The 25,733-nt window shown below is 41.1% G+C and overlaps 1 protein-coding gene across 5 annotated transcripts in view; it reads right to left on the bottom strand.

Annotated features, from left to right (window-relative positions):
• The window catches only part of FNBP1 (formin binding protein 1), a 140,588-nt gene that overhangs the window by 69,417 nt on the left and 45,438 nt on the right, over positions 1–25,733 (bottom strand). For all 5 annotated transcript variants that reach the window (XM_060013975.1, XM_060013974.1, XM_060013978.1 and 2 more), the window contains exons 3-4: positions 7,443–7,499; positions 6,598–6,745 (exon numbers count right to left, since the gene is read on the bottom strand). In XM_060013975.1, coding sequence (XP_059869958.1) covers positions 6,598–6,745; positions 7,443–7,499 — 205 coding nt within the window. The remainder of the gene's footprint in view (positions 1–6,597; positions 6,746–7,442; positions 7,500–25,733) is intronic.

Raw genomic sequence — 25,733 nt, 5'->3', positions numbered from 1 at the left:
AGCCTATGATCAAACAATAATTAGTTAAGTGAATAATGTGTTAGAATAATACATAGCCACTAAAATTCTAATTATGAAAACTATATATTTTCATGTAGAAACATATAAAGTGTTTATGATATTGAATGGGGAATACAGAAAAACAAATTATACCTATACTAGGACTAATACTCTTAAATATTATATGTGTATTATATCCATATATAGAGGATATCAGTACTTCTCTATATAAATAACTATCTATATATCTATAAATGACATCCGGAAGGAAACTTGGAAAAATGATGCTTTTGACTGATAAGGATTGTGAGTTTTTGTTCTTTAATTCAGAGTTTTAGTAACATTCTTTAAAAACTTTGGTAGCTAATCAATGAATCACAGCAACTCCCCTTAAAAAGGGAAAGTAAATAAAAGAAACAGACGTTCTTATTGTATGTGGTCAGCTTAAAGAGATGAGGAATCTTGTAATTCCTGTAAGAACGGTCACTGTGTACTTTGACTTATATTCACCCCAAGGACTGGCCACTGAGTCCATTACCTCTAAAGAGAAGGTGAGCATCTTGCCAAAAATACAGTTGCCTTAAGTGGAGCCCATGAGGTGAAGAAATTAAGAGCCCCCCTCCTCTCAGGCTTCCAGGAGTGTTGGCGTTTCCTAATGAGAACTGCTGCTGGCTTGAACACCAGGCTTTGGAAAGAACTTCAACGGCTGTGCTCTTGCAAATGGCAAGTCAGAGCTCTCTTTTAAAGAACTTCCTTTTACAAAATCAACATAGTCTCATCAAAACGAGCAAACGGATTTTTGTGTGTCAGGACCAACACTGGTTATTTATAATATTATGTGAGTGAGCTGCATTGTAATAGGAGAACATAGCATATGTGGAAACTGCTGTATAAAAATCATATTTTCTCAAGTCTACAAATAACAAATGCTGGAGAGGGTGTGGAGAAAAGGGAACCCTCCTACTCTGCTGGTGGGAATGTAAGCTGGTGCAGCCATCATGGAAAACAGTATGGAAGTTCCTCAGAAAACTAAAAATAGAACTACCATATGATCCAGCAATTCCACTCCTGGGCATATACTGGGACAAAACTGTAATTCAAAAAGATACACGCACCCCTATGTTCACAGCAACACTCTTCACAATAGCCAAAACATGGAAACAACCTAAATGTCCATCAACAGATGAATGGATAAAGAAGATGTGATACATATATACAATGGAATACTACTCAGCCATAAAAAAGAACGAAATAATGCCATCTGCAGCAGCATGGATGGACCTAGAGATTATCATACTAAGTGAAGTAAGTCAGACAGAGAAAAACAAATACCATATGAAATCGCTTATATGAGGAATCTAAAATACGGCACAAATGAACCTATCTACAAAACAGAAACAGACTCACAGACATAGAGAATGAAGCCAGGGATGGGGGGGCAGGGGTGGTGTGGTGGGGAGGGAGAGGGATGGACTGGGAGTTTGGAGTTTAGTAGATGCAAACTATTACATTTAGAATGGATAAACAACAAGGTCCTACTGTATAGCACAGGGAACTGTATCCAATCTCCTGGGATAAACCATAATGGAAAAGAATTTTTTTTTTATGTTGACAAAGTCTTTTCACGCTTTTTTTTTTTGGCCTCACCACGCGGCATGTGGGATCTTAGTTCCCCGACCAGGGGTCAAACCTGTGTCCCCTGATGCGGAAGCGCAGAGTCTTAACCACTGGACCACCAGGGAAGTCCCAAAAGAAACGTATATATACGTGTGTGTAACTGAGTCACTTTGTTGTACAGCAGAGACTGGCATAACATTGTAAATCAACTATACTTCAATAAAAAATAAAATAAATTTAAAAAAATCATCCTTTCTCCCAAAAACATGAACAACAAGTACTATCCTATTTTACTTTTAAGACTTCAAGAGTTTTTAAAATTAATTTTTATTGGAGTATAGTTGATTTACAATGTTGTGTTAGCTTCTGCTGTACTGCAAAGTGAATCAGTTATACCTTTAAGACTTTAAGCTTTTGTTTACGATCAAACAGCTGGCCCAGGAGCATGATATGGCCTCAGAGGCAAGGAGAATATCCATCTCTCCCACTATGTTACTGTCTTCTACTTCCTTTCAAATCCATTCAAAAAAGGAAGGAAACCTCATCTTTTGCTTGGTGAGCTATTTCTCACCAGGCACTCTTGTTAGAGATTCATCTATCGAAATATCGCAAAATCTATATGAAAAATAATTTTCTACTAGTATTCTGAACTGAACTTGGAAATCCTCTCTATATGCAGTAACAAGATCCAGCAGTAATCCTGTAAATTCTAAATCGTCCCTTTGGGCAGGGAGGATTTCGCCACTGTATCAAATGGCCCAAAATGTATTAGGCTGATGGTTAAGAATGGTACTTAAGCAAGACACTATTTCTAGTCAGCCATGAGAAACAGTAACTCGACCTAAAATTTTAAAAGCGGCTTGTTTTCAATGCCGTCAGCCAATTCAACATTTTTTAGACTGGTCCTGTTATGGACAATATTGTTAGGACATATGGTCACAAGGAGACCTGTATCTGCTCCTGTTTTCTGTAATAAACCCTGTCAAACCCTTTCTGGAGTAGAAAGGAGATTCTGTATTGAGAAACAGAATGACCTGATGGAAGGTACCAGGTATGCAGTGCCTATACATCAATACGCAGAATGTGGTGCTAGGTGGTTTGTACCTGTCTTCTGCGATCCTCCCCTGAACTCGGGAAGGTGGTTTATAATAATCAGCCTCACTTACAGATGCAGAACTGGCTGCTCAGAGAGTTATATAACCTGCCTACGGTTTCCTAGCTGGTGGGGCTACCGGAGTCCTGAGTGGGTTTGTTGACTGCAGAGCCTGGGTCCTTTCCTCTCCTCCCTGACGGCCGGGAGCTGCGGCTCTCTGGACATACTGCTGATTGAGGCCCTCCTCTCCTCTGAAGAAGATCTGAAGTTCACTGTCAGCCCTTCATGGTCCCGCATCGAAGCAGCAACTGGATTTGACCCCAGAAGAGCTGGATTTGGGCTCTCGCTCTGTTGTGGCCCTTCTGCTGATAATTACCATCACCAGAAAGTGGAAACCATCACATTCTACTGTGGTTTTGACAGTCATCCTTATGAAAATTAGATCACTTACTAAGAAAAGTCAGGGTAGCCAAAGGTGAAAGGTTGCAAGGAGAAACTGCATAGTATGAGATGATCTCAAGGAGCCCTTTCTACAGCTGACTGCTGATGGAGACCTTCACACCAGTCAGCCCAGCATCCTGGGGTGTAAGATCCAGAAAATAACTCAGTGGGAACCAGAGCATGTGTGTGAATGTGCGCTGCCCTGAGACGTGGGCTGCCTGGTAGCAAAATGTAAGATAATGAGCACAATGTATAAGATAACGGCCCTCCCCCTCCCCCAGGGATGCTGTAAGGATAGAAGTCAGTTATTATAACCTGTAAAAACAAGGGGCTTGAGGGGCTTCTCTGTGGCACAGTGGTTGAGAGTCCGCCTGCCGATGCAGGGGACACGGGTTCGTGCCCTGGTCCGGGAAGATCCCACATGCCGCGGAGCGGCTGGGCCCGTGAGCCACGGCCGCTGAGCCTGTGCGTCCGGAGCCTGTGCTCCGCAACGGGAGAGGCCACAACAGTGAGAGGCCTGCGTACCGCAAAAAAAAAAAAAAAAAAAAACAAAAACGAACACTTGAGGCCAAACAGTTAAATATCCAATATTATGAGAGTAATTTTAGAAATCAGAGAACATCAACACAATGCCACATCATGCAGTCATTCAAAATAACGGTAGCTATTACCCACATAATAAGCAAAGCAGAAATGCTCATGATGCGTGATATTAAAACACCACAAATGTACTTACTGATATTCTTTCTAGAATTTTAAAAGGTTTCACAATTTCTTAAACTTTCATCTCAACAGAATTACAAAAGGCTTTAAGACAGCATACTGTTTACAGTTCCTCTCAACAGAACATCTGACTCAGAGAAGTGTACGTGTAATTCCCCTTAAAATAAAAGGAACGCTATGTATCGCAAGATATTATTTAACCTGTGTCTGCACCACCTATAATTTACTCATTAAATTTCTATAATTTTTTATTAAAAAAGAAAAAGAATTCAAAGTACAGACATGACAGACTGTAAAAAAGACATGATTACCAGTGAGTAAATAAAACAGAAGGACACAATCATAACATAGCAAAGAAATACAAGGATCTGCAACTAGTAAAACAAAGTCTAACTGAGAACTAAGCTATGTCGAAGAAGGCTGCTTCTACTTCTCAATTCTTTCTTTCACTCCAAGAGTATTGATCGAGAGCCTGCTTTGTGCCACCCTGGGCACCGTTCCAGGGACTGAGAATACAACAGTGGACAAGAAAATTCTTGCCCTAGTGGAGCTTACAGCGTGGGGTGAAAGAAAAACAAACAAGTAAATACATAAAATGTTAGATGCTGGTTAAGTACGAAAGAAAAATAAAGCAGGGGGACGTGGTAGAAATGGGGTGGAGAAGGTGGGGGGACTTCGTAATTTTAAATAAGGTAAACAAGATAGACCTCCATGAGATGATATTCCTGAGAAAGAAGTCAGGAAGTGAGTTCTGCAGATACCTGGGGGAAAAGCTTACCAAGGCGAGAAAGGCCAGTGCAAAGGCCCTGGGGCGGGATCGCACAGGGTAAGAAGGCCACGTGGTTGGAGGGGGAGAATTCAAAAAAAGTAGGAGGAGGCCAAGTTATGTGGGCTTCACATTTCATGATTCACTCCAGAAATACAATTAATGATTGCTACTAGGGTAAATACACAGAGGTTTTGTTTAGGGTGTTGGCTAAGATGCTAAACTGTATGAGGGAAGGAAGGCCAGCAAGAGACACAAGCCGCTGACCAAAGTAACAAATAAGAAGAAGGTATAAACTTGGCAAGGTCAAGGGAAAGTCAGGAACCAGGGAAGTAGTCCAGCATCGTGTTCAGATTTACTGTGTTTACTTTATGATTATATTAGGTATTTTGCTTAATTCCAAACCTTAATATTCTGTTTCACTTCTTCCTTTCCATCATATAAAAGAAAAGCTCTCCTTTTCTTATAAAAGACCCGTCTCCATGGTCTATAGATACTGTCACCGAATTGGAGCTCTGGTGCAGGGTTTCTCAGCCCCTATGGACATTTTGGACCAGGTAATTCTTTGTCGTGGAGGCTGTTCTCTGTGTTATAGGATGTTTAGCAGCACCTTTGGGTTCTACCCACTAGATGCCAGTAGCAACCCCCCAGCTATAATGCCCCTCACAACCAAAAATGTCTCCAGACATTGACAAATGTTTGCTGGGGCGGGGAGCAAAGTTGTGCCTGCTTGGTAATCACTGCTTTAATGTGAATAGATAAAAACATCGGCTCAGTGTATTAACTCTTTTTGTAATTCAATGGGTTGATCCTAAGGCATATATCTCTTCCTAACTTCTAAACATACCCAAAGCTATTTGCTACATATTTATAGTTCAGAAAGAACTAAACTCCTCAGATGTTCCGAACACCTTCCTGTCTCAGGGCCTTTGCACAGCTGCTCCCTCTATTGAATGTTTGTCCCATGCAACTCCTACTTGTCCCTCAAGTCCTGTTAAAGCCTTAACTGTCAAGCCCCCCAGGAAGCTTTCCCATGATCCAGGGCATAAGCATGTTAGCTGTTCCCATTTTTTATATGTTCTCACATATGTACTCATACTTTGTTGAAACTATCACAACTGCAATTAAATAATTATTTTGGTCATTATTATTTAATATCTCCACCATTTCAGCAAGAACCCTATCAATCTTGTTGTCTCATGTATCTCCAGAGCACTAAAAGAATTACTGTGGACTCAAATTTATATAGAAAAGCATATCACTGGCCAACTTTGGTACTTTATTACTAACAAATTATTATGCACCTCACAGGCGATCAAAGTACAATGATACAGACCACCATGGCTTAATGATAAATCTCTTAGGGCAAAATCTTGACTATGAATATATTTTACTTGCGGGTACAATTTTCCCTTTTGTTAACAACAAAAGCTATGAAAAGACTGTAATGATGACAAGAGGAACAAAAAGGCCCTCTTCATTAGATGACAATGAATGAGCCACGGAACGGAGTGGCTGTAACTGAGGTCATCCTTCTGGCTCTTTTGAACTCCTTATAACATTTATTTTAACACAGTTTATTCCACACAGCATACATCATATTGTATTGCTTACTCTTGTATATCTGATAGCCGCAAATATATTTAAATTCCTCAAAGGGGTTAGTATTCTGGGATCCACAAATGAGTTTCAGAATGTCCGAGGGATGCTTGAAATCGGATGTAAAGACTAGTAATTTACTCATTAAATTACTATATAATTTACTCATTAAATTACTCCAGTGTTCGTAGAAACACTTTCTACGAACAGGGTCAGGAATGTTTATACATGTCTCAAAGGTGGCAATTTAAGACCCACCATCTCATATGATTCCATTTATTGATAATTTTAAAACTTGTAGGGATATTCCCATCATCTTTGGTCCATCTCGTAGGAAGAAAAAACAAATTTTAGTTACCGATTTCCTCTCCTGCTTCAATTCCTGGACGTAGCGTGCTAACTCCACGGTGATCTGGGAGGTCATATTCTCGGAGATGACTTCATGCTGTCCAGCATAATCGTTCATCTCATTCAGGGTGGAAAGGAAGGCTTTACATGCTGTATACCTACAGAACAGAACGCACACCACTCCTTTTCAAACAAGGCACATCCTCTCTCATGTTGCTTCTCACCAGCGAAATAGTAATTAAAATCAGGTTAATTTGCATACAGCTCCCGTAGGGTCTTGACAATTCATTACACATAAGAGGGTTCTCATCAAAATGGTGCAGAATAAATTACAACTGAATCATTTTTCATTGTGTAAAGCCAAACTGCCCTACATAAGGCAATATTTGGCTTTGTTAATAGCCCACATATAACCCAAAATACATATACGTACTATAGGTACTAATATCATGGATATTTAGATCTAAATTATAGATAATACTTTTGGACTTAAGATGTCTTAATTGCTGTCCGAAACAGACATATTTCTTGGATGAATGAGACGCCTGTATTACAAAACCAAATCAAGATGTAGAGTGTATAATCCACACTTCCTGTATTTGCTTAGATTATATTCTAAGCTTTTCCTAATTACCTTAACTGAAACGACCTGGAATAGGTCTAGTGACTCAGTATAAGTTATTTGAGTAGGTTTTTATTGTCTTTCCCCCAATTTAAAAACTGGCACAGATATGAATGAGGAAGGCAACTTGTTTTTGTAGATATATTATATCTACAAAATATATGTAGATGTCCTTTATAATCATCACCAATGCCATATAGATATTACCACATAACAATCAATGATAAACACACCTGTATTCTTCTTCCTCCTTCGAGTTCTTTTTAGGTTGGTATTTCTTCGAAAGATTCCTAAAACAAAAAGGCAGACATGTCACCTTACACAGAAAGATAACTGAGAAATCAGGAATGAAAGAAGTCAGTGCTTTTGTTTACAAGTTAAAAAAAGAAAAGCCACAAAATGTCCACAGCTGAAATCCATGTTTCCTTCCATCTTCCAGCGTGAAAGACTTGCACAGCTTTGACTCTTTTACCTAAAGGTAGAGCAAATAAGAACAGAAATGGTCGCCAACCGGTTGTTTACCTGGATGTTAAGACTTGACATTATTTAACCGGAGAGGGCAGACCATGTGTTTCTATGCAACCATTATTGCTCTAAATCCAAGGCAAGCATATGGACTGAGTCCAGATGTTTAAATGAAAAATCAAAGTGTCAAGGGCAGGTTTTCAAGGCTGTGTGCCGCTCTCCCAAAACCTAATGAAAACTACTTGTGAATAAGTCTTCTTGAAGGAGGTAGAGACAATATTTGGGGGGATGTTTGTGCTAAGACATTTAGCAAGGAGAACTTTTAACCTGCCTAGCAGGCTTGCACTGAACACACTCAGATTAGTCAAAATTGCTCTAATCTATCTTCCTAATCCCATCTCCAGGTCAAGAATCCAGATACTCCCCTCTACATTCTGCATGCTTCAAATTACACAAAAACTAAGAGGTAATCTTGAAAAAAGAAAACTCATTAACATTTGTTCCACTGATTGATTTCTTTTGGGTCCTGATTTTGGCTTCTGTAGTTAGAAGAACAGCCATAAAGGGACTTCCCTGGTGGTCCAGTGGTTAAGAATCCATCTTGCAATGCAGGGGACACCAGTTCGAACCCTGGTCGGGGAACTAAGATCCCACATGCGGGAGGGCAACTAAGCCCATGCGCCACAACTAGACAGAAGCCTGTGCGATGCAACAAAAGATCCCATGTGCTGCAACTAAGACCTGATGCAGCCAATAAATAAATAAATAAATATTGAAAGAAAAAAAAGGAAGAAGAACAGCCATAGATAAAGAGGATGTGGTACATATATACAATGGAATACTACTCAGCCATTAAAAAGAATGAAATAATGCCATTTGCAGCAACATGGATGGACCTGGAGTAAGGATGGACCTTACTAAGTGAAGTAAGTCAGAAAGAGAAAGACAAATACCATATGATATCACTTATATGTAGAATCTAAAATATGGCACAAATAAACCTATCTACGAAACAGAAACAGACTCACAGACATAGAGAACAGACTTGTGGTTGCCAAGAGGGAGAGGGCTGGAGGAGGGGTGGACTGAGAGTTTGGGGTTAGTAGATGCAAACTATTACATATAGAATGGATGGACAACAAGGTCCTACTATATAGCATAGGGAACTATATTCAATGTCCTGGGATAAACCATAATCGAAAAGAATATGAAAAAGAATGTGTGTGTGTGTGTGTGTGTGTATATATATATATATATATATATATATATATATGTATAGAGAGAGAGAGAGAGAGAGAGAGAGAGAGAGAGAGAGAGAGAGAGCGCTGAGTCACTTTGCAGTACAGCAGAAATTAACATCAACTATACTTCAGTTTAAAAAAAAAGAGGGCTTCCCTGGTGGCACAGTGGTTGAGAGTCCGCCTGCCGATGCAGGGGACACGGGTTCGTGTCCCGGTCCGGGAGGATCCCACATGCCACGGAGCGGCTGGGCCCGTGAGCCATGGCCGCTGAGCCTGCGCGTCCAGAGCCTGTGCTCCGCAGCGGGAAAGGCCACAACAGTGAGAGGCCCGCGTACGGAAAAAAAAAAAAAAAAGAAGCAGAACAACAGCCCTAGGAGTGGACTAGTGGTCCACAGTGGGACTCCATATGACAGCATTCAGTATTCACTTCCCTGTTTATTCCATGTTGCTATTCCTCTTTCATAGTAGCTACTTTCATTATTTCACATTCTATTTCTTTCATTTCCTCTGAATCTACAGATATACCTAGAAAAGTGTGCAATAATAAGTTTACAATTTTGATCACGGTACGTTTTACAGACAAAGCGAAATGTGAGTTCACCTCTAACAGGTGTTACTAGGTGACATGAGAGGCAGAGGACTTTAGTAAAAAGGACATTGCTCTGGGAACCCAGAGGCCACGTGACTAGATGGTGTAACCTCAGACAAAGCAATGGGCAAGCCTGTGCTTCCAGTTCCTCATCTGTAAGCCTGAGTCAGGTGGATGAAATGACCTCTATTGTCCCTTAAAGTTTGGAAATTCCCAGGGAATATATATCACCCAATAGAATAGTGATTGTTGCAATTACTTTAAAAAGAAGTCATGGGGTTTCCCTGGTGGCACAGTGGTTGAGAGTCTGCCTGCCGATGCAGGGGACGCGGGTTCGTGTCCCAGTCTGGGAAGATCCCACATGCCGTGGAGCGGCTGGGCCTGTGATCCATGGCCGCTGAGCCTGCGCGTCCAGAGCCTGTGCTCCACAACGGGAGAGGCCACAACAGAGAGAGGCCCGTGTACCACAAAAGCAAAAAAAAAAAGAAGTCATGGGTATACAACAATTTAAAAATTATAATTAGACAAACTGATGAAAGAAAAATCTACTGACTTGGAGGTTGCTATCACGTGAGCTATGCTTAAACAAACTACATTGTGTTTTCTCTACTGATACTCTGGATACACAGTAAAGATTATCTAATAGATCTAGATTTGAAAGAATGTGAAAAAGCAGTATTTCCTTGAAGCAGGTGCCTTAGAGAAAAATTAATGCAAAAGAGAGAAATTTTTGTTTTTAATTTAATTTTTTAACATCTTTATTGGAGTATAATTGCTTTACAATGGTGTGTTAGTTTCTGCTTTATAACAAAGTGAATCAGCTATACATAGCTGATTCACTTTGTTAAAAGAGATAAATCTTATATATTGAAAGCATGGTAGAATTCTTTGAGTTGCCTACCACATTTAGTCCTTAAAAAGGTAGATTTAATAAAAACAATAGCTCCGACTTACATGTACCAGGAATAAAAGGGGAGCCATGGAAAGCAGATGACTAATCAATAGGTTATTTTCCAAATATATTTAAAGCAGCATATATGGGACCTGCAGTATTGCAAAGCCTAGAGGTTGCATGTGAGATGTTTTTAGTGCATGGTTTTAAATACTGACCATTTCTTCTGCTAACTATAAATTACAAATGGAAAATGTCACTTCTAAATTCACATCCTATATAAAAACTCATTCAAAACTGTTATTTTAGAGGTTGATTTAAATCCACATTTTCTTTTTAGCTTTCAGTCATTAGCAGATGTAAAAATAACTTAAACTTTATATCTAGTTGAAGGGACCATAGCTTGAAGAGATCCAGGTGAAACCAGTACTTTTTATAGTTCCGTTTTACCAGTCAAATCCTAACCAGGATTAAAGACCTGTTGTGGGTGATCTCCAGTAAAGACGGTCCAGTACTGAAGAATGATTATCACTTTGACGATGTTAGCATATATAGCATTCAAAATGCTTCTTAAAAGCATCAGTGGGGCTTCCCTGGTGGCGCAGTTGAGAGTCCGCCTGCCGATGCAGGGGACACGGGTTCATGCCCCGGTCTGGGAGGATCCCACATGCCACGGAGCAGCTGGGCCCGTGAGCCATGGCCGCTGGGCCTGCGCATCCGGAGCCTGTGCTCCGCAACGGGAGAGGCCACGGCAGTGAGGGGCCCGCGTACCGCAAAACAAACAAACAAAAAGCATCAATGAATAATTCACTCTATAGACACCAGCAGAAAACTAAAGGCTTAAGAGGTCTAGAAGGGATAAGGATATTTCTCTCAGGGACCACTACAAAAAAAAGAGCAACTTGCATTTCCATTCTCTGGAGGTGGGCTTTCTCGCCCTATGTGTATGAGGTTATTTTAAAAATAAGCAGGCAAATAAACACCAAAAGCACCTTTAAATTTATGGCGTCTTTCTGAGAAATTTAAATTGTTTTATACACTTGCTCTTCAGATAGGCTAATTAAAAGGTAAAAGGAAAATATACATCTTTTAATAAAGATACTGGATTTAAGTTTGGTTGGTCCTAAGAACTGCGGTGAGACTTCTAAAATGGAAAAACTTGGGCCTCATTCCAGACCCTCTGAAATGGAAGGTCCAAGGCTGGACACAGGAATGTTTTGTGTTGTTGGTTTTTTTTTAAATCTGTCTTTTATATTTTAAAAGCTCACCACAGATTGCCAGATAAAGATGGCACAATAAAATCTGATCAGAGAACTGCGCTTTTCCAACGAGAGGCGAAATAAAAGCCAGGAAATTTTCAACAGCAGAAAATAAACCCATGAAGAAAGGCACGTCACCTCAGTCTACACACTCTGAGGAGTGGTGACCAGCGTGAGGGACAGAAAATTCTGGAACGGTGTAGAACAGATGCTTGACCCCACCCTCACAGTCACAGGGAGGGAAACAAGTCCACAGAACCCTGAAAACCGATTCAGACAGAAGTAAACTGAGGGGTGAGTAAGCACTCAGGGGACAGTGACAGAAAAGATCTGAGAGGAAGACATGCAGGCTGGCCACCCGGATGCCAGGACTTGGCAGGAGCTGGGGCTGGCCACCTGGGTCTCTACTTCCCAGGGCTGCAGGCTGAATGCCTGGGGAAGATTACCACAAAACCTAGGGATTCCCAAGGAATAGGGGTGAACGCCTTTGACCTAATGGAGTGAATGCTAAAACAGAACCTCTAACAAAGTTTCAGAACAGACAACAAAACTCAGAGCCTCAAAGACAAGATGTACAGAAACAAGTGCTTTTGAGACCATGCCCCATGGGGTTAATAAAAACTGGTGACGAACAGAAATTCTTGAGCTTGCCTTCCAGTTTATTAAAAACCTCTTCACGTGTAACCTGCCTTCACCGATCGAGCCGATGCTGTAACTGTTGCTACAAAAGGCTTAGCTGTCCTCCAAGCATCACACAGCCGACACAGTAAGATGTTTGCCTGGGTTGTTTTCCAGGAACTCAGAGCTAGCTGTGTCTAGCTCAAGCTCAAGCCAGCTAAGACTGGTCGGGACTCCCTAAAACAGGGCCTGCACAGGTGTCTGGTAAATGACGTTTTGACACCAGAGGGCCAAAAACCCCACCGTCAGATCACGCTAGGCGCCTCCATTTTTGAACATGCATCCCAGGAAGAAGCAAGTAACTCAGATACGCCTGCACAGAACACTAATTACCTCACCTTTTCCCTACCTGCAATCACCTTTCCCCACGCCTAAGACCACCCTGCTTCTTTATCCCATAAATATTCCAAGCCTCTCACCTTCAGGGAGGTGGATCTGAGACTTGTTCTCCTACCTCCTCGCTCGGCTGCCTTGTGAATAAACCCTTTCCCTCCTGCAAACCTCGGCGTCTCAGTGTTTGGCTTGTTGCATGTTGGCAAACGAACCTGGTTTGGTAACACTTTCCTCCACGCTTACCCTATAAGGGAGCTCAGAGGGAAAGACCAATGGCACCGGAAGCACAGCAGTGATTATTCACATTTTATCAGATCAAAGAGGGGCACTGGTGTTGTTTGTGTTAATAACAAAAACGTGCTTAGGCATCAACCTAAGACGTTTACATGCTTTATCTCATTAAGTCCCCTCAAGAGCCTTATAAGGTGAGAATTATCATCATTATTATTATTCACATATTACAGTTGAAAAAGACAAAGCACAGAGAGTAATTTGTCCCAAATCATATTACTATTAAGCGGAAGAACATCCCAGGCATTGGGACTCTTAGAGTCTGTTACTTGTAACCACTTCACTAAACTGCCTGTATTAAATATAAGCAAGGTGAAGGGATGTAGTATGTAATACAGAAGAAAAGGAAGGGACTTCCCCGGTGGCGCAGTGCTTAAGAATCCGCCTGTTAATGCAGGGGACACAGGTTTGATCCCTGGTCCGAGAAGATCCCACATGCCGCGGAGCAACAAAACCCGCGCGCCACAACTACCGAGCCCGCGCTCTGCAACAAGAGAAGCCACCGCAATGAGAAGCCCACGCACCGCAACAAAGAGTAGCCCCCACCCACTGCAACTAGAGAAAGCCTGCGCACAGCAACGAAGACCCAACGTGGCCAAAAATTAAAAAAAATAAAAACGAAAAGGAAGGAAGAAAATGACAGAGAAAAACCCAATCTGGAAGAAAACATACAAGGAAATGAAGCAAATCCTAACTCCTACAGAATATTTGACACGATAAACAAATTTAATAAAACCACAAAGCCAATAAAGCAAGAATCCCCAGCCTACAGGACAAAACAGAATGGGATGAAACTGGGAGGCTGCAAAGCTAAGGAAATGAACTAGGAACGAAAACACACAACTCCAGAGCTAATAAATAAATTAGGCTGGATATCAAATTTAAGAGAGGAAAGTTTTAAGACAATCATAACGTGGAAAGTAACTCTCATAATCAGAAAAAGAAAAAAGATCTGAAGAACAAGATGCTGTAACATAAGGAAAATGGATCTCTGAAGCATATGACCCAATAAGTAGAATAGAAAAAAATTCAGATATAATTGAAGAAAGTTCCCCTGAAATAAATTATTGACTTTTTATATGAAAGGGAAATTGACAAAGAGTGATCAACCACAAGGCATTGCTTGGTAAGGTTATCAAACTGCTAAAGTGGAACAAAAAATTCTTCACATACAGAGTCAAAAAAGCAAGTCACCTACAAAGAATAAAAATTTGGCTGGCCCCAGACTTTTCAACCAGAAGACAACGCAGCAGCAAAGTTTGGAGAGAAAAGTATGACCAGAGAATAATCAAGTCAAATTGTTGTTAAGTGCAGTCGACCCTCCACATCTGTGGGGTCTACATCCGCAGAGTCAACCAACTGTGATCAAAAATATTGGGGGAAAAATTCCAGAAAGTTCCAAAAAGCAACACGTGAATTACTTCATGATGGCAACTGTTTACACAGTATTTACATTGTATTAGGTATTATAAGTAATCAAGAGATGCTTTAAAGTATGCAGAAGTATGTGTGTAGATTATACACAAATACTATGCCATGTTATATAAGGGACCTGAACATCTTCAGATTTTGGTATCCGAGGCGGGCGGGGGCAGGGGGTGGTATTCCTGGAACCAATCCCCCACGGATTCTGAGGGATGACTGGATAGAGGCATTCTCAAACAAGAAAGAACTGAAGGATTATGCCACAGGCTCCTATAGGGGGAAGATAACCCTGTTTTTCTTGAGGCCAACAAACAAGTAGAGAGGCTGTGGTAGAAGGAATGGTGATGAGCATAAATCTATAATTAAGACAAATTAACTGTGAGACTCATGTTACAGACTAAATTATATAACTCAATTAGGAGAGGAAGTAAAACAGGTAGATACTATTTTCTTTATGTTTCCTAGCAGTGAGTCAGTTGAGCCTGTTTAAAATTACAACATGAGTTAAAGCAAAAACAAGAACAAACAAAAAGCAGGAATGACACCCCACACATTTTTCATAATCTTTTTGCTAAATCTTATAAGAATTTGTTTAATATTTCAAGTTTGCTAAATCCTTCAGTTTCACTTTAATAAAATCTTTTTAATTGTTCAAGTAAATTTAAATTTAATACCTTGCATATACAATATGCAACATATTTTATAAAATGACTTTTACACAGTTACCTTTCATTTGCAATGAGATCCAATTTAAAAAAAAAAAAATTGACCAGGACAAGAATGGTTCATCAAGAAGAAAGTACAAACGGCTCAAATGTATAAAAACATACTCAACCTCATTCATGCTAAGAGACAAGTTACCTTTCAGACGTAGCAATTTTTACTTATCAAATCGGCAAAGATAAAAAAGATGGGTAACAAGAAGCATTGAGGGCCAAGGCGAGTAGCACCGCCACGAACTCTGAAGTGGTGATAAGGGTCACAGCCTCCGAGAAGGGCAACTTGGCAAATTCTACCAGAACCAAAGTGCTACTTTTAGGAACTTATTCTCTAGATATGCTTGCCCAAGTGTATCGTGCAAGGTTATCCAGTGCAACTTTGTTCAGAGTTGCAAACAACTGGAAACAACATATCCACCAATTCAATGCAACACTGTATAGTTGTAAATAGTAAAAATGAACTCTCGGAATAATTTCCAGGATGCAGAAAGGCAAGGGCACACCGAACTGCTGGGGAAGCAAGGAAGAAAACACACTTCCTTGCCTGTGTATCCATAATATCTCTCTGGAAGGATACGTAAGAGACAGATAACATTTATTGTCCCTGGGAACAGGGGTAAGAGAAGGGACACTCCACTGTAAACCTTTTTGTACCTTTAGAAGTTTTAATCATATGAATTCATTACCTGGTCATAACAAATAATTTAGTTTGTTTTGGCTGCGTTGGGTCTTTGTTGCTGAGGGCAGGCTTTCTGTAGTTGCAGTGAGCGGGGGCTACTGTTCCTTGCAGTGTGCGGGCTTCTCATTGCGGTGGCTTCTCTTGTTGCAGAGCACAGGCTCTAGGGTGCATGGCCTTCAGCAGTTGTGGTGAGTGGGCTCAGTAGTTGTGGTGCACGGGCTTAGCTGCCCTGAGGCATGTGGGATCTTCCCGGACCAGGGATCGAACTCATGTCCCCTGCATTGGCAGGCATATTTTTAGCCACTGTGCCACCAGGGAAGTCCTTTTTGTTTATTTTTAAAGAAACAGTTGCTAAGGGGCAATCAATAGTTGGTTCTCTTATATAGGTCATGTAAGATGTTTTAAGATTCTATTAAGGGGACTTCCCTGGTGGCACAGTGGTTAAGAAGCCACCTGCCAATGTAGGGGACATGGGTTCAAGCCCTGGTCCGGGAAGATCCCACATGCCATGGAGCAATTAAGCCCGTGCGCCACAACTACTGAGCTTGCGCTCTAGAGCCCGTGAGCCACAACTACTGAAGCCCGCGAACCTAGAGCCCATGCTCCACAACAAGAGAAGCCACCGCAATGAGAAGCCCATGCACCGCAATGAAGAGTAGCCCCCACTCACCACAACTAGAGAAAGCCCGCACGCAGCAACGAAGACCCAATGCAGCCATAAATAGAAAATAAAAATTTTTAAAAAGATTATATTAAGAACTTGGGACTTTCCTGGTGGTCCAGTGGTAAAGAATCTGCCTTCCAATGCAGGGAACGTGGGTTCAATCCCTGGTCAGGGAACTAAGATCCCACAGGCCACGGGGCAACTAAGCTCCGGTGCCACAACTACTGAGCTCATGCACCTCAGCTAGAGCCCGTAAGCCCAAACTACAGAGCCCACGTGCTCTAGAACCTGCGCACCACAACTACAGATTACACGCGCCCTGGAGCCTGAGCGCCACAACTAGAGAAGAGAAAACCCACACGTCACAACTAGAGAGAAGCCCACACACCACAATGAAAGATCCCGCGTGCCTCAACGAAGATCCTGCGTGCTGCAACTAAGACCCAATGCAGCCAAAAATAAATAAATGTTTTTATAAAAAAAAAAAGATTATATTAAGAATTTGACCCTATGCTGCCTTGAACGGATAATAACTATAGCAGGGGTCAGCAAACTTATATATAAGCACGTATATATGTATATGCTTATACATAAAAGCAAATTTATAAAGGGCCAGACAGTAAATATATTAGACCTGCAGCCCCAGGGTCACGGGGCTGCAAAAGCAGCCACGGACAATACACAGATGAACGGACGCACCTGTATTCCAGTAAAGCTTTGTGTACAAAACCAGGCAGTGATGGGTTTGGCCATGGCTATGGCCAGTAGTTTGTTAACCACTGACCTACAGAAATCAAAGCCCTAATTATCATCTTCCATGTCTAAAATAAGTTAGAGTCTTTTTTCCTCTAATGCAGAAAAGAAATTATTTAACGACAGACAACTCCCCAAAGAGACCATGATGGTTTTTCAACATCATATTGATGTTTTAAGCAAGTCTTTGTTGAATATGCTCCAGTCACACTGGTCTTTCCATTCCTTGAACATGTCCCCACCTCAGGACCTTTGCACTCGCTGATTCCTTGGCCTGGAAGAACTGCTCTCAGATCTTTGCATGCCTGCTTTCTCCTTGTCTGTCAGTTCTCAAGCAATGGATTTCCCTGGCCAGTCAGGCTAAGTAAGCCTTGCCCCCCCCATCATCTTCTAATGCATCACTGGTTTTACTTATTCGCTATCTTTATTAAACTTTATTTATTACTTAAACGCTATCTTTAAATGATTTACTGCCTTGCTTATTTGCATGCAGTCTTTTTTCCATAGTGAGAAGGTGAGTCCCTCAGGCTCAGGCACTTCCTGTGTCTCATTCACTAGAGTCTCCCCCACCCCCAACTCTGTTGACACATTATTAGTTGTTCTGTTTGTTTTTAAACCTTCATCAGCTCCCATAGGCCTGTGCAGGCACATAATTCTCCTTGAAGCAGTGCTGACCAAATATTGTAGACCTGTTCCCTGTTGATTCACTCTTTCTACAGCTATTTACTAAGCACCTATTTTATGCACTGTTCCATACTACAGGGATTCATTAGTGAACACAACGCAAAGAGCCCTCTGCCCTTGGGAGGCTTATATTCTAGCAGGGAGGGAGCAGAAGACAATGAACAACACAATATGTAAGAAAATTACATAATGTTAGAAAGTTATCAGCGCTTTGGAAAAACCAAAAAGTCCAGCAGGGAGGCAGGGAGGCCCTTACTGAGGAGGTGACATCTGAGCAAAGACTTGAAGGAGGTGAGGGAGTTGGCCACGTGGACCCTGGAGGATGGACCTCTAGGTGACAACATCTATATGAAAGGCCAATGCAGCATCCCTGGGGTGGCAGCATGTCTGCCATGTACAAGGTACAGCACGGAGGCCAATTCTGTTAGAGCAGAGATACGAAGGGAGAGAGAGAAAGGGGTAATGTCTGAGAGGTAGAGAGACCCGTTCACGAAGGGCTTTATAGGACATCCACTGTAAGGATATTCGATTTACTTCGAGGGAAATGGGGAGACGTTGGTGTTTTGAATGAGGAGTGCTGTGATCTGCCTGTCTTGTGGAAAAGACGGACAGTAGGAAATAAGGGAGGAATAAGAAACCAGTTAGAAGATTCATAGTAAGCCAGGTAAGAGGTGACGGGGGCTTGGGCCACAGTGCCAGCAGTGGAGGTGCTGAGAAGGGCAGGGATCCTGGATCAATCTGGAAAGCAGAGGTACCAGGACTTCCCGATGGGGGCGGGGGAGTGTGGGAGAAGGACAAAAGCCAAAGATGACTCTGGAGTTTTTGACCCAAGCAAGGAAGGATGCAGCTGCCCTCGAGCCGAGCCGGGGAGCTGCGGGGAGCCGGGCTGCAGAGATGCAGATTTTGTTGGGATTTTTGTGTTTGTTTTTTGGCTGCGTGGGGTCTTCGTTGCTGCATGCAGGCTTTCTCTAGCTGCGGCGAGTGGGGGCTACTCTTCGTTGCCGTGCACGGGCTTCTTATTGCGGTGGCTTCTCTTGTTGTGGAGCACGGGCTCTAGGCACACAGGCTTCAGTAATTGTAGCATGCAGGCTCAGTAGTCGTGGCGCACAGGCTCAACTGCTCCACGGCATGTGGGATCTTCCTGGACCAGGGCTTGAACCCATGTCCCCTGCATTGGCAGGTGGACTCACAACCACTGCGCCACCAGGAAAGCCCCGGAAATGCAGACTTTGAGTGGATATTCTGTTTCAGACATCCAAATGGAGATTCTGAGTAACCTGTTTCTGGAGTTCAGGACAGAGATCAAGCTTGGAGACATCTGTTGCCGTAGAGATCGTACTTAAAGCCATCACCAGGAGAGTATAAATAGAGAAGGGAAGATGACGGAGGACTGGGCGCCAGGGCACATCGGGGTGAAGTGGCAGAAGGAAAGAAGGAACTGCGAAGGGGGTTGAGCAGGGCTTCTGAAGAGCTTCTGGTGAGATAGGAATGAAGCCAAGAGACTGGGGTTTCAGAGGCCAAGCAAGAAAAGTGTTTCGAGGAGGGAGCACCCACCCCTTCAAAGACGCTGAGGGGTCAAGGGTGGTGAGGACTGAGGACAGGCGACTGGGTGGGACAGGATGAAGGTCACTGGTGCCCCGAGGAGCTGTTCTGGTGCACAGGTGCAGGTGAGCTAAATAGGGAGAGGAGGGGAACTGGAGAGACATTGTTGGGAAGGTTTGCTGCAAAGGAAGGCAAAGAAATGGTGGCAGGTGGTGGGGGAAGTGAGCTCAAGAGAAGTTTTGTTTTCTTGTTTGTTTTTTAATGATGGGAGACAGTGGTACATTTTTGTGACCATGGGAATAAGCCAGTAGAAAGTAAAGCCTTGATAACATAGGAGACAGAGGAAAACTAGTGGGGACAGAGCTCCAGAGTCGGAGAGATGGGGGAAGATCTAGTGTGCAAGAGGAGGGCTTGGATTCAGCCAGGAGCATCAGAGGGAGGGGGCATCCAGGTGTGGGAACAGATGCCAACAGATGGGTTACAGGGCCTGAGAGCCTGAGGGTGTTTTCCTCTATCTGCTTCAATTTTCTCAGTGAAGTAGGAAGCAAGTGGTGAGGATGGGAAGGGAGATGTTGGGGTTTGTGGAAAGAGAAGCTATGAAAGACGCAGGCAGGTGGGAAAGCAAACCAACAAAGGGCAGGTAGTATGATTACTCATCAGCCTCAAGGGCCCGGCCCAGATCTCAGTCCAAAGGATTAGAAAACACCTCCAAAGGATTAGCAATTGTCTTGAATTGTCTTGAATTACTCATAATCTTTTTTTATCAACTTCTCCCAATAAGCACAAATTTAGATACTTTGCAGGGATGTGATGAAACAAATGTTAACATTTAAATCTCAGGAAAAGGACTTCCTAAGAGATTACCATCATAGCAGTAATACCGCTACTCTATTTCAAGTCATGAAACATGATCCAGAACAGGGTAAAACGGTCGACGGAGAGCTATTAAATGTTATCCCAAACCTATTATTGGGATTTGGAGTCTTTTCCAATAGCCTCCAATTTTGTTACCTAAATCAGCACTTCCCTCACAGAGGGGGATGAGAAAGGGCAGGGAGCCAGGTGCTTCCCAGAGGGAAAAAGAAAGCACCTTCCCTTCATGACATAGAACTGATGGAGAAATTTGCTGAGAACTGACTTAATGACATCCCATGACAAACCTCCAAAGGAAAACAAGACAGTGGATAAGGCACCAGGAAAGAAGAGAATAGGCTAAGAGAAAAAGGATACAACAAATGTAGGGAAATCCATTAGATGAGACCTTACTTCGCCTAAAGCTGTTAGGTAACCCATTTCCACATGAGAGACAACATTTTATGACAGCGCAACGTCTCAGTAATCAACACAAAGCAGCTCATTCTCCGTTCACACTTTCAGTTTTAAAAGCCTTAAAGCGCTAATGAGGCTGATACACATACAGGGCGCCAGAAATTCATCTGGAATAAAATTTATTTATAAAAATAAATTTACTTATTAAATTCTTATTAAGTAAATTTAAGAATAATTTATTTATTATTAAATTATTCTTAAATAAATTTATTTATTATTAAATACATTAAATAAATTATTTATAAAAATTATTTCATTGAGCAATCTGTTTTACATTTTATTTACTCAATGGAAACAAAACTTATCCATAAAAGTATACCACATGTGCTACCACTTAGGTGCTTATTTACAAACAACAACAGCCCTCTGAGAAGTCACGTTCTTTCAAAGATACATGACATACACCTTATCCAGATACTCTTTGGATTAAAATGAAATATTTCTAAACCAAAAGTCATCTAGACCTTTCACAATCTGTGCAAACCAGCCAAACAAGAAATCATTAAAGGGACTTCCCTGGTGGTACAGTGGTTAAGAATCCACCTGCCAATGCAGGGGACACAGGTTCGAGCCCTGGTCCGGGCAGATCCCACATGCCTCAGAGCAACTGCACTCTAGAGCCCGTGTGCCTATAGCCTGTGTTCCTCAACAAGAGAAGACACTACAATGAGAAGCCCACGCACTGCAACGAAGACCCAATGCAGCCAAAAATGAATAAATACACAAATAAATAAATAAATTTAAAAAAAGGAAATCATTAAAGATTTTGCCACTTCAAGTTCAAGCTTACCAGCCACTTTTAAACATTTTACATAAAAACACAACTTTCTTGGATAATTTCATCATTGTTAAATTGTTATAAGAAGGGTCTCCACAGGACCTCTCACGTGCTGCTGGAGGGATCGTGAATCAGACAAACTGTCTGGAAAATTGTTTGACTCCATCTACTAAAGCTAAACATACACAAAGCCTATGACCCAGGAAGTCCACTCCTGGGTATATACTTTATATCCCCAAATTGGAAACAAGCAATAGCCTAGTGACAGTAGACTGGACAAACGGTGATACACCCATATACCAAAATACTAAACACCAATCAAAAGAAAAGCACCACCACATGCAACAACACAAATGAATCTCATAGACATAATGAGGAACAAAGGAAGCCAAATACAAACAGTGCATAATAAATGATTACATCTGCATAAGGTTCAAAAATAAGCATGACTAATCCAAGCTGTCAGAGATCAGGAAAGTGGTCAACCATGCGGGTGAGGGGGATGAACTAGAAAGGGCTGGGGCGATGGGGGGCCTCTGAGGCTGGGAATTTCCTGTTTCTTGACCTGGGTGCTGGTCACATAGTGGTATTCACTCTGAAAATTTCCGGGGCTTTACATTTATGATCTGTGCACTTTTCTGTATATATATTATATTTCAAAACAGTTTTCTGGGGAAAAAAAAAATGGTGCTCCAAAATTCAGCAGAATCCTTTTAAGAAACAGAGCCTAGAGGGCAGACAGCAGAAGCAAGAAGAACTACATCCTGCAGCCTGTGGAACAAAAACCACATTCACAGAAAGACAGACAAGATGAAAAGGCAGAGGGCTATGTACCAGATGAAGGAACAAGATAAAACCTCAGAAAAACAACTAAATGAAGTGGAGATAGGCAACCCTCCAGAAAAAGAATTCAGAATAATGATAGTGAAGATGATCCAGGACCTCGGAAAAAGAATGGAGGTAAAGATCGAGAAGATGCAAGAAATGTATAACAACAACAACAAAAAAAGAAATGTATAACAAAGACCTAGAAGAATTAAAGAACAAACAGAGATGAACAATACAATAACTGAAATGAAAACTACACTAGAAGGAATCAATAGCAGAATAACTGAGGCAGAAGAACGGAGAAGTGACCTGGAAGACAGAATGGTGGAATTCACTGCTGCAGAACAGAATAAAGAAAATAGAATGAAAAGAAATGAAGACAGCCTAAGAGACCTCTGGGACAACATTAAACGCAACAACATTCGCATTACAGGGGTCCCAGAAGAAGAGAGAGAGAAAGGACCAGAGAAAATATTTGAAGAGATTATAGTCTAAAACTTCCCTAACATGGGAAAGGAAATAGCCACCCAAGTCCAGGAAACACAGCAAGTCCCATACAGGATAAACCCAAGGAGAAACACGCTGAGACACAGAGTAATCAAATTGGAAAAAATTAAAGACAAAGAAAAATTATTGAAAGCAGCAAGGGAAAAACGACAAATAACATACAAGGGAACTCCCATAAGGTTAACAGCTGATTTCTCAGCAGAAACTCTACAAGCCAGAAGGGAGTGGCATTATATACTTCAAGTGATGAAAGGGAAGAACCTACAACCAAGATTACTCTACCCAGCAAGGATCTCATTCAGATTCAAAGGAGAAATCAAAAGCTTTACAGACAAGCAAAAGCTAAGAGAATTCAGCACCACCAAACCAGCTCTACAACAAATGCTAAAGGAACTTCTCTAAGTGGGAAACACAAGAGAAGAAAAGGACCTATAAAAACAAACCCAAAACAACTAAGAAAATGGTCATAGGAACATACATATCGATAATTACCTTAAATGTGAATGGATTAAATGCTCCAGCCAAAAGACACTGGCTTGCTGAATGGATACAAAAACAAGACCCATATATATGCTGTCTACAACAGACCCACTTCAGACCTAGAGACACATACAGACTGAAAGTGAGGGGATGGAAAAAGGTATTCCATGCAAATGGAAATCAAAAGAAAGCTGGAGTAGCAATACTTGTATCAGATAAAATAGACTTTAAAATAAAGAATATTACAAGAGACAAGGAAGGACACTACATAATGATCAAGGGATCAATCCAAGAAGAAGATATAACAATTATAAATATATATGCACCCAACATAGGAGCACCTCAATACATAAGGCAACTGCTAACAGCTATAAAAGAGGAAATCGACAGAAACACAATAATAGTGGGGGACTTTAACACCTCACTTACACCAATGGACAGATCATCCAAAATGAAAATAAATAGGGAAACAGAAGCTTTAAATGACACAACAGACCAGATAGATTTAATTGATATTTATAGGACATTCCATCCAAAAACAGCGGATTACACTTTCTTCTCAAGTGCACATGGAACATTCTCCAGGATAGATCACATCTTGGGTCACAAATCAAGCCTCGGTAAATTTAAGAAAATTGAAATCATATCAAGCATCTTTTCTGATCACAATGCTATGAGATTAGAAATGAATTGTAGGGAAAAAAACATAAAAAACACAAACACATGGAGGCTAAACAATACGTTACTAAATAACCAAGAGATCATTGAAGAAATCAAAGAGGATATCAAAAAATACCTAGAGACAAATGACAATGAAAACATGATGATCCAAAACCTGTGGGATGCAGCAAAAGCAGTTCTAAGAGGGAAGTTTATAGCTATACAAGCCTACCTCAAGAAACAAGAAAAATCTCAAATAAACAATCTAACCTTGCACTAAAGGAACTAGGGAAAGAAGAACAAACAAAACCCAAAGTTAGCAGAAGGAAAGAAATCATAAAGATCAGAGAAGAAATAAATGAAATAGAAACAAAGAAAACAACAGCAAAGATCAATAAAACTAAAAACTGGTTCTTTGAGAAGATAAACAAAATTGATAAACCATTAGCCAGACTCATCAAGAAAAAGAGGGAGAGGACTCAAATCAATACAATTAGAAATGAAAAAGGAGAAGTTACAACAGACACTGCAGAAATACAAAGGATTATAAGAGACTACTACAAGCAACTCTATGCCAACAAAACGGACAACCTGGAAGAAATGGACAAATTCTTAGAAATGCACAACCTTCTGAGACTGAACCAGGAAGAAATAGAAAATATAAACAGACCTATCACAAGCACTGAAATTGAGACTGTCATTAAAAATCTTCCAACAAACAAAAGTCCAGGACCAGATGGCTTCACAAGTGAATTCTATCAAACATTTAGAGAAGAGCTAACAGCTATCCTTCTCAAGCTCTTCCAAAAAATTGCAGAGGAAGAACACTCCCAAACTCATTCTATGAGGTCACCATCACCCTGATACCAAAACCAGACAAAGATACTACAAAACAAGAAAATTACAGACCAATATCACTTATGAATATAGATGCAAAAATCCTCAACAAAATACTAGCAAACAGAATCCAACAACACATTAAAAGGATCATACACCATGATCAAGTGGGACTTATCCCAAGGATGCAAGGATTCTTCAATATAGGCAAATCAATCAATGTGATAAACCATATTAACAAATTGAAGGAGAAAAACGATATAATCATCTCAATAGATGAAGAAAAAGCTTCTGACAAAACTCAACACCCATTTATGATAAAAACTCTCAAGAAAGTGGGCATAGAGGGAACCTACCTCAACATAATAAAGGCCATATACGACGAACCCACAGCAAACATCATTCTCAATGGTGAAAAACTGAAAGCATTTCCTCTAAGATCAGGAAGGAGACAAGGATGTCCACTCTTACCACTCTTACTCAACATAGCTTTGGAAGTCCTAGCCACGGCAATCAGAGAAGAAAAAGAAATAAAAGGAATACAAATTGGAAAATAAGAAGTAAAACTGTCACTGTTTGCAGATGACATGATACCATACATAGAGAATCCTAAAGATGCCACCAGAAAACTACTAGAGCTAATCAATGAATTTGGTAAAGTTGCAGGATACAAAATTAATGCACAGAAATCTCTTGCATTCCTATCCACTAATGATGAAAAATCTGCAAGAGAAATTAAGGAAACACTCCCGTTTACCACTGCAACAAAAAGAATAAAATACCTAGGAATAAACCTACTTAGGGAGACAAAAGACCTGTATGCAGAAAACTATAAGACACTGATGAAAGAAATTAAAGATGATACTAACAGATGGAGAGATATACCATGTT

This window comes from Delphinus delphis, chromosome 6, assembly GCF_949987515.2.
Source record: "Delphinus delphis chromosome 6, mDelDel1.2, whole genome shotgun sequence".
NCBI classification, from domain to species: domain Eukaryota; kingdom Metazoa; phylum Chordata; class Mammalia; order Artiodactyla; family Delphinidae; genus Delphinus; species Delphinus delphis.
This window is presented reverse-complemented; position numbering and strand designations above follow the sequence as displayed.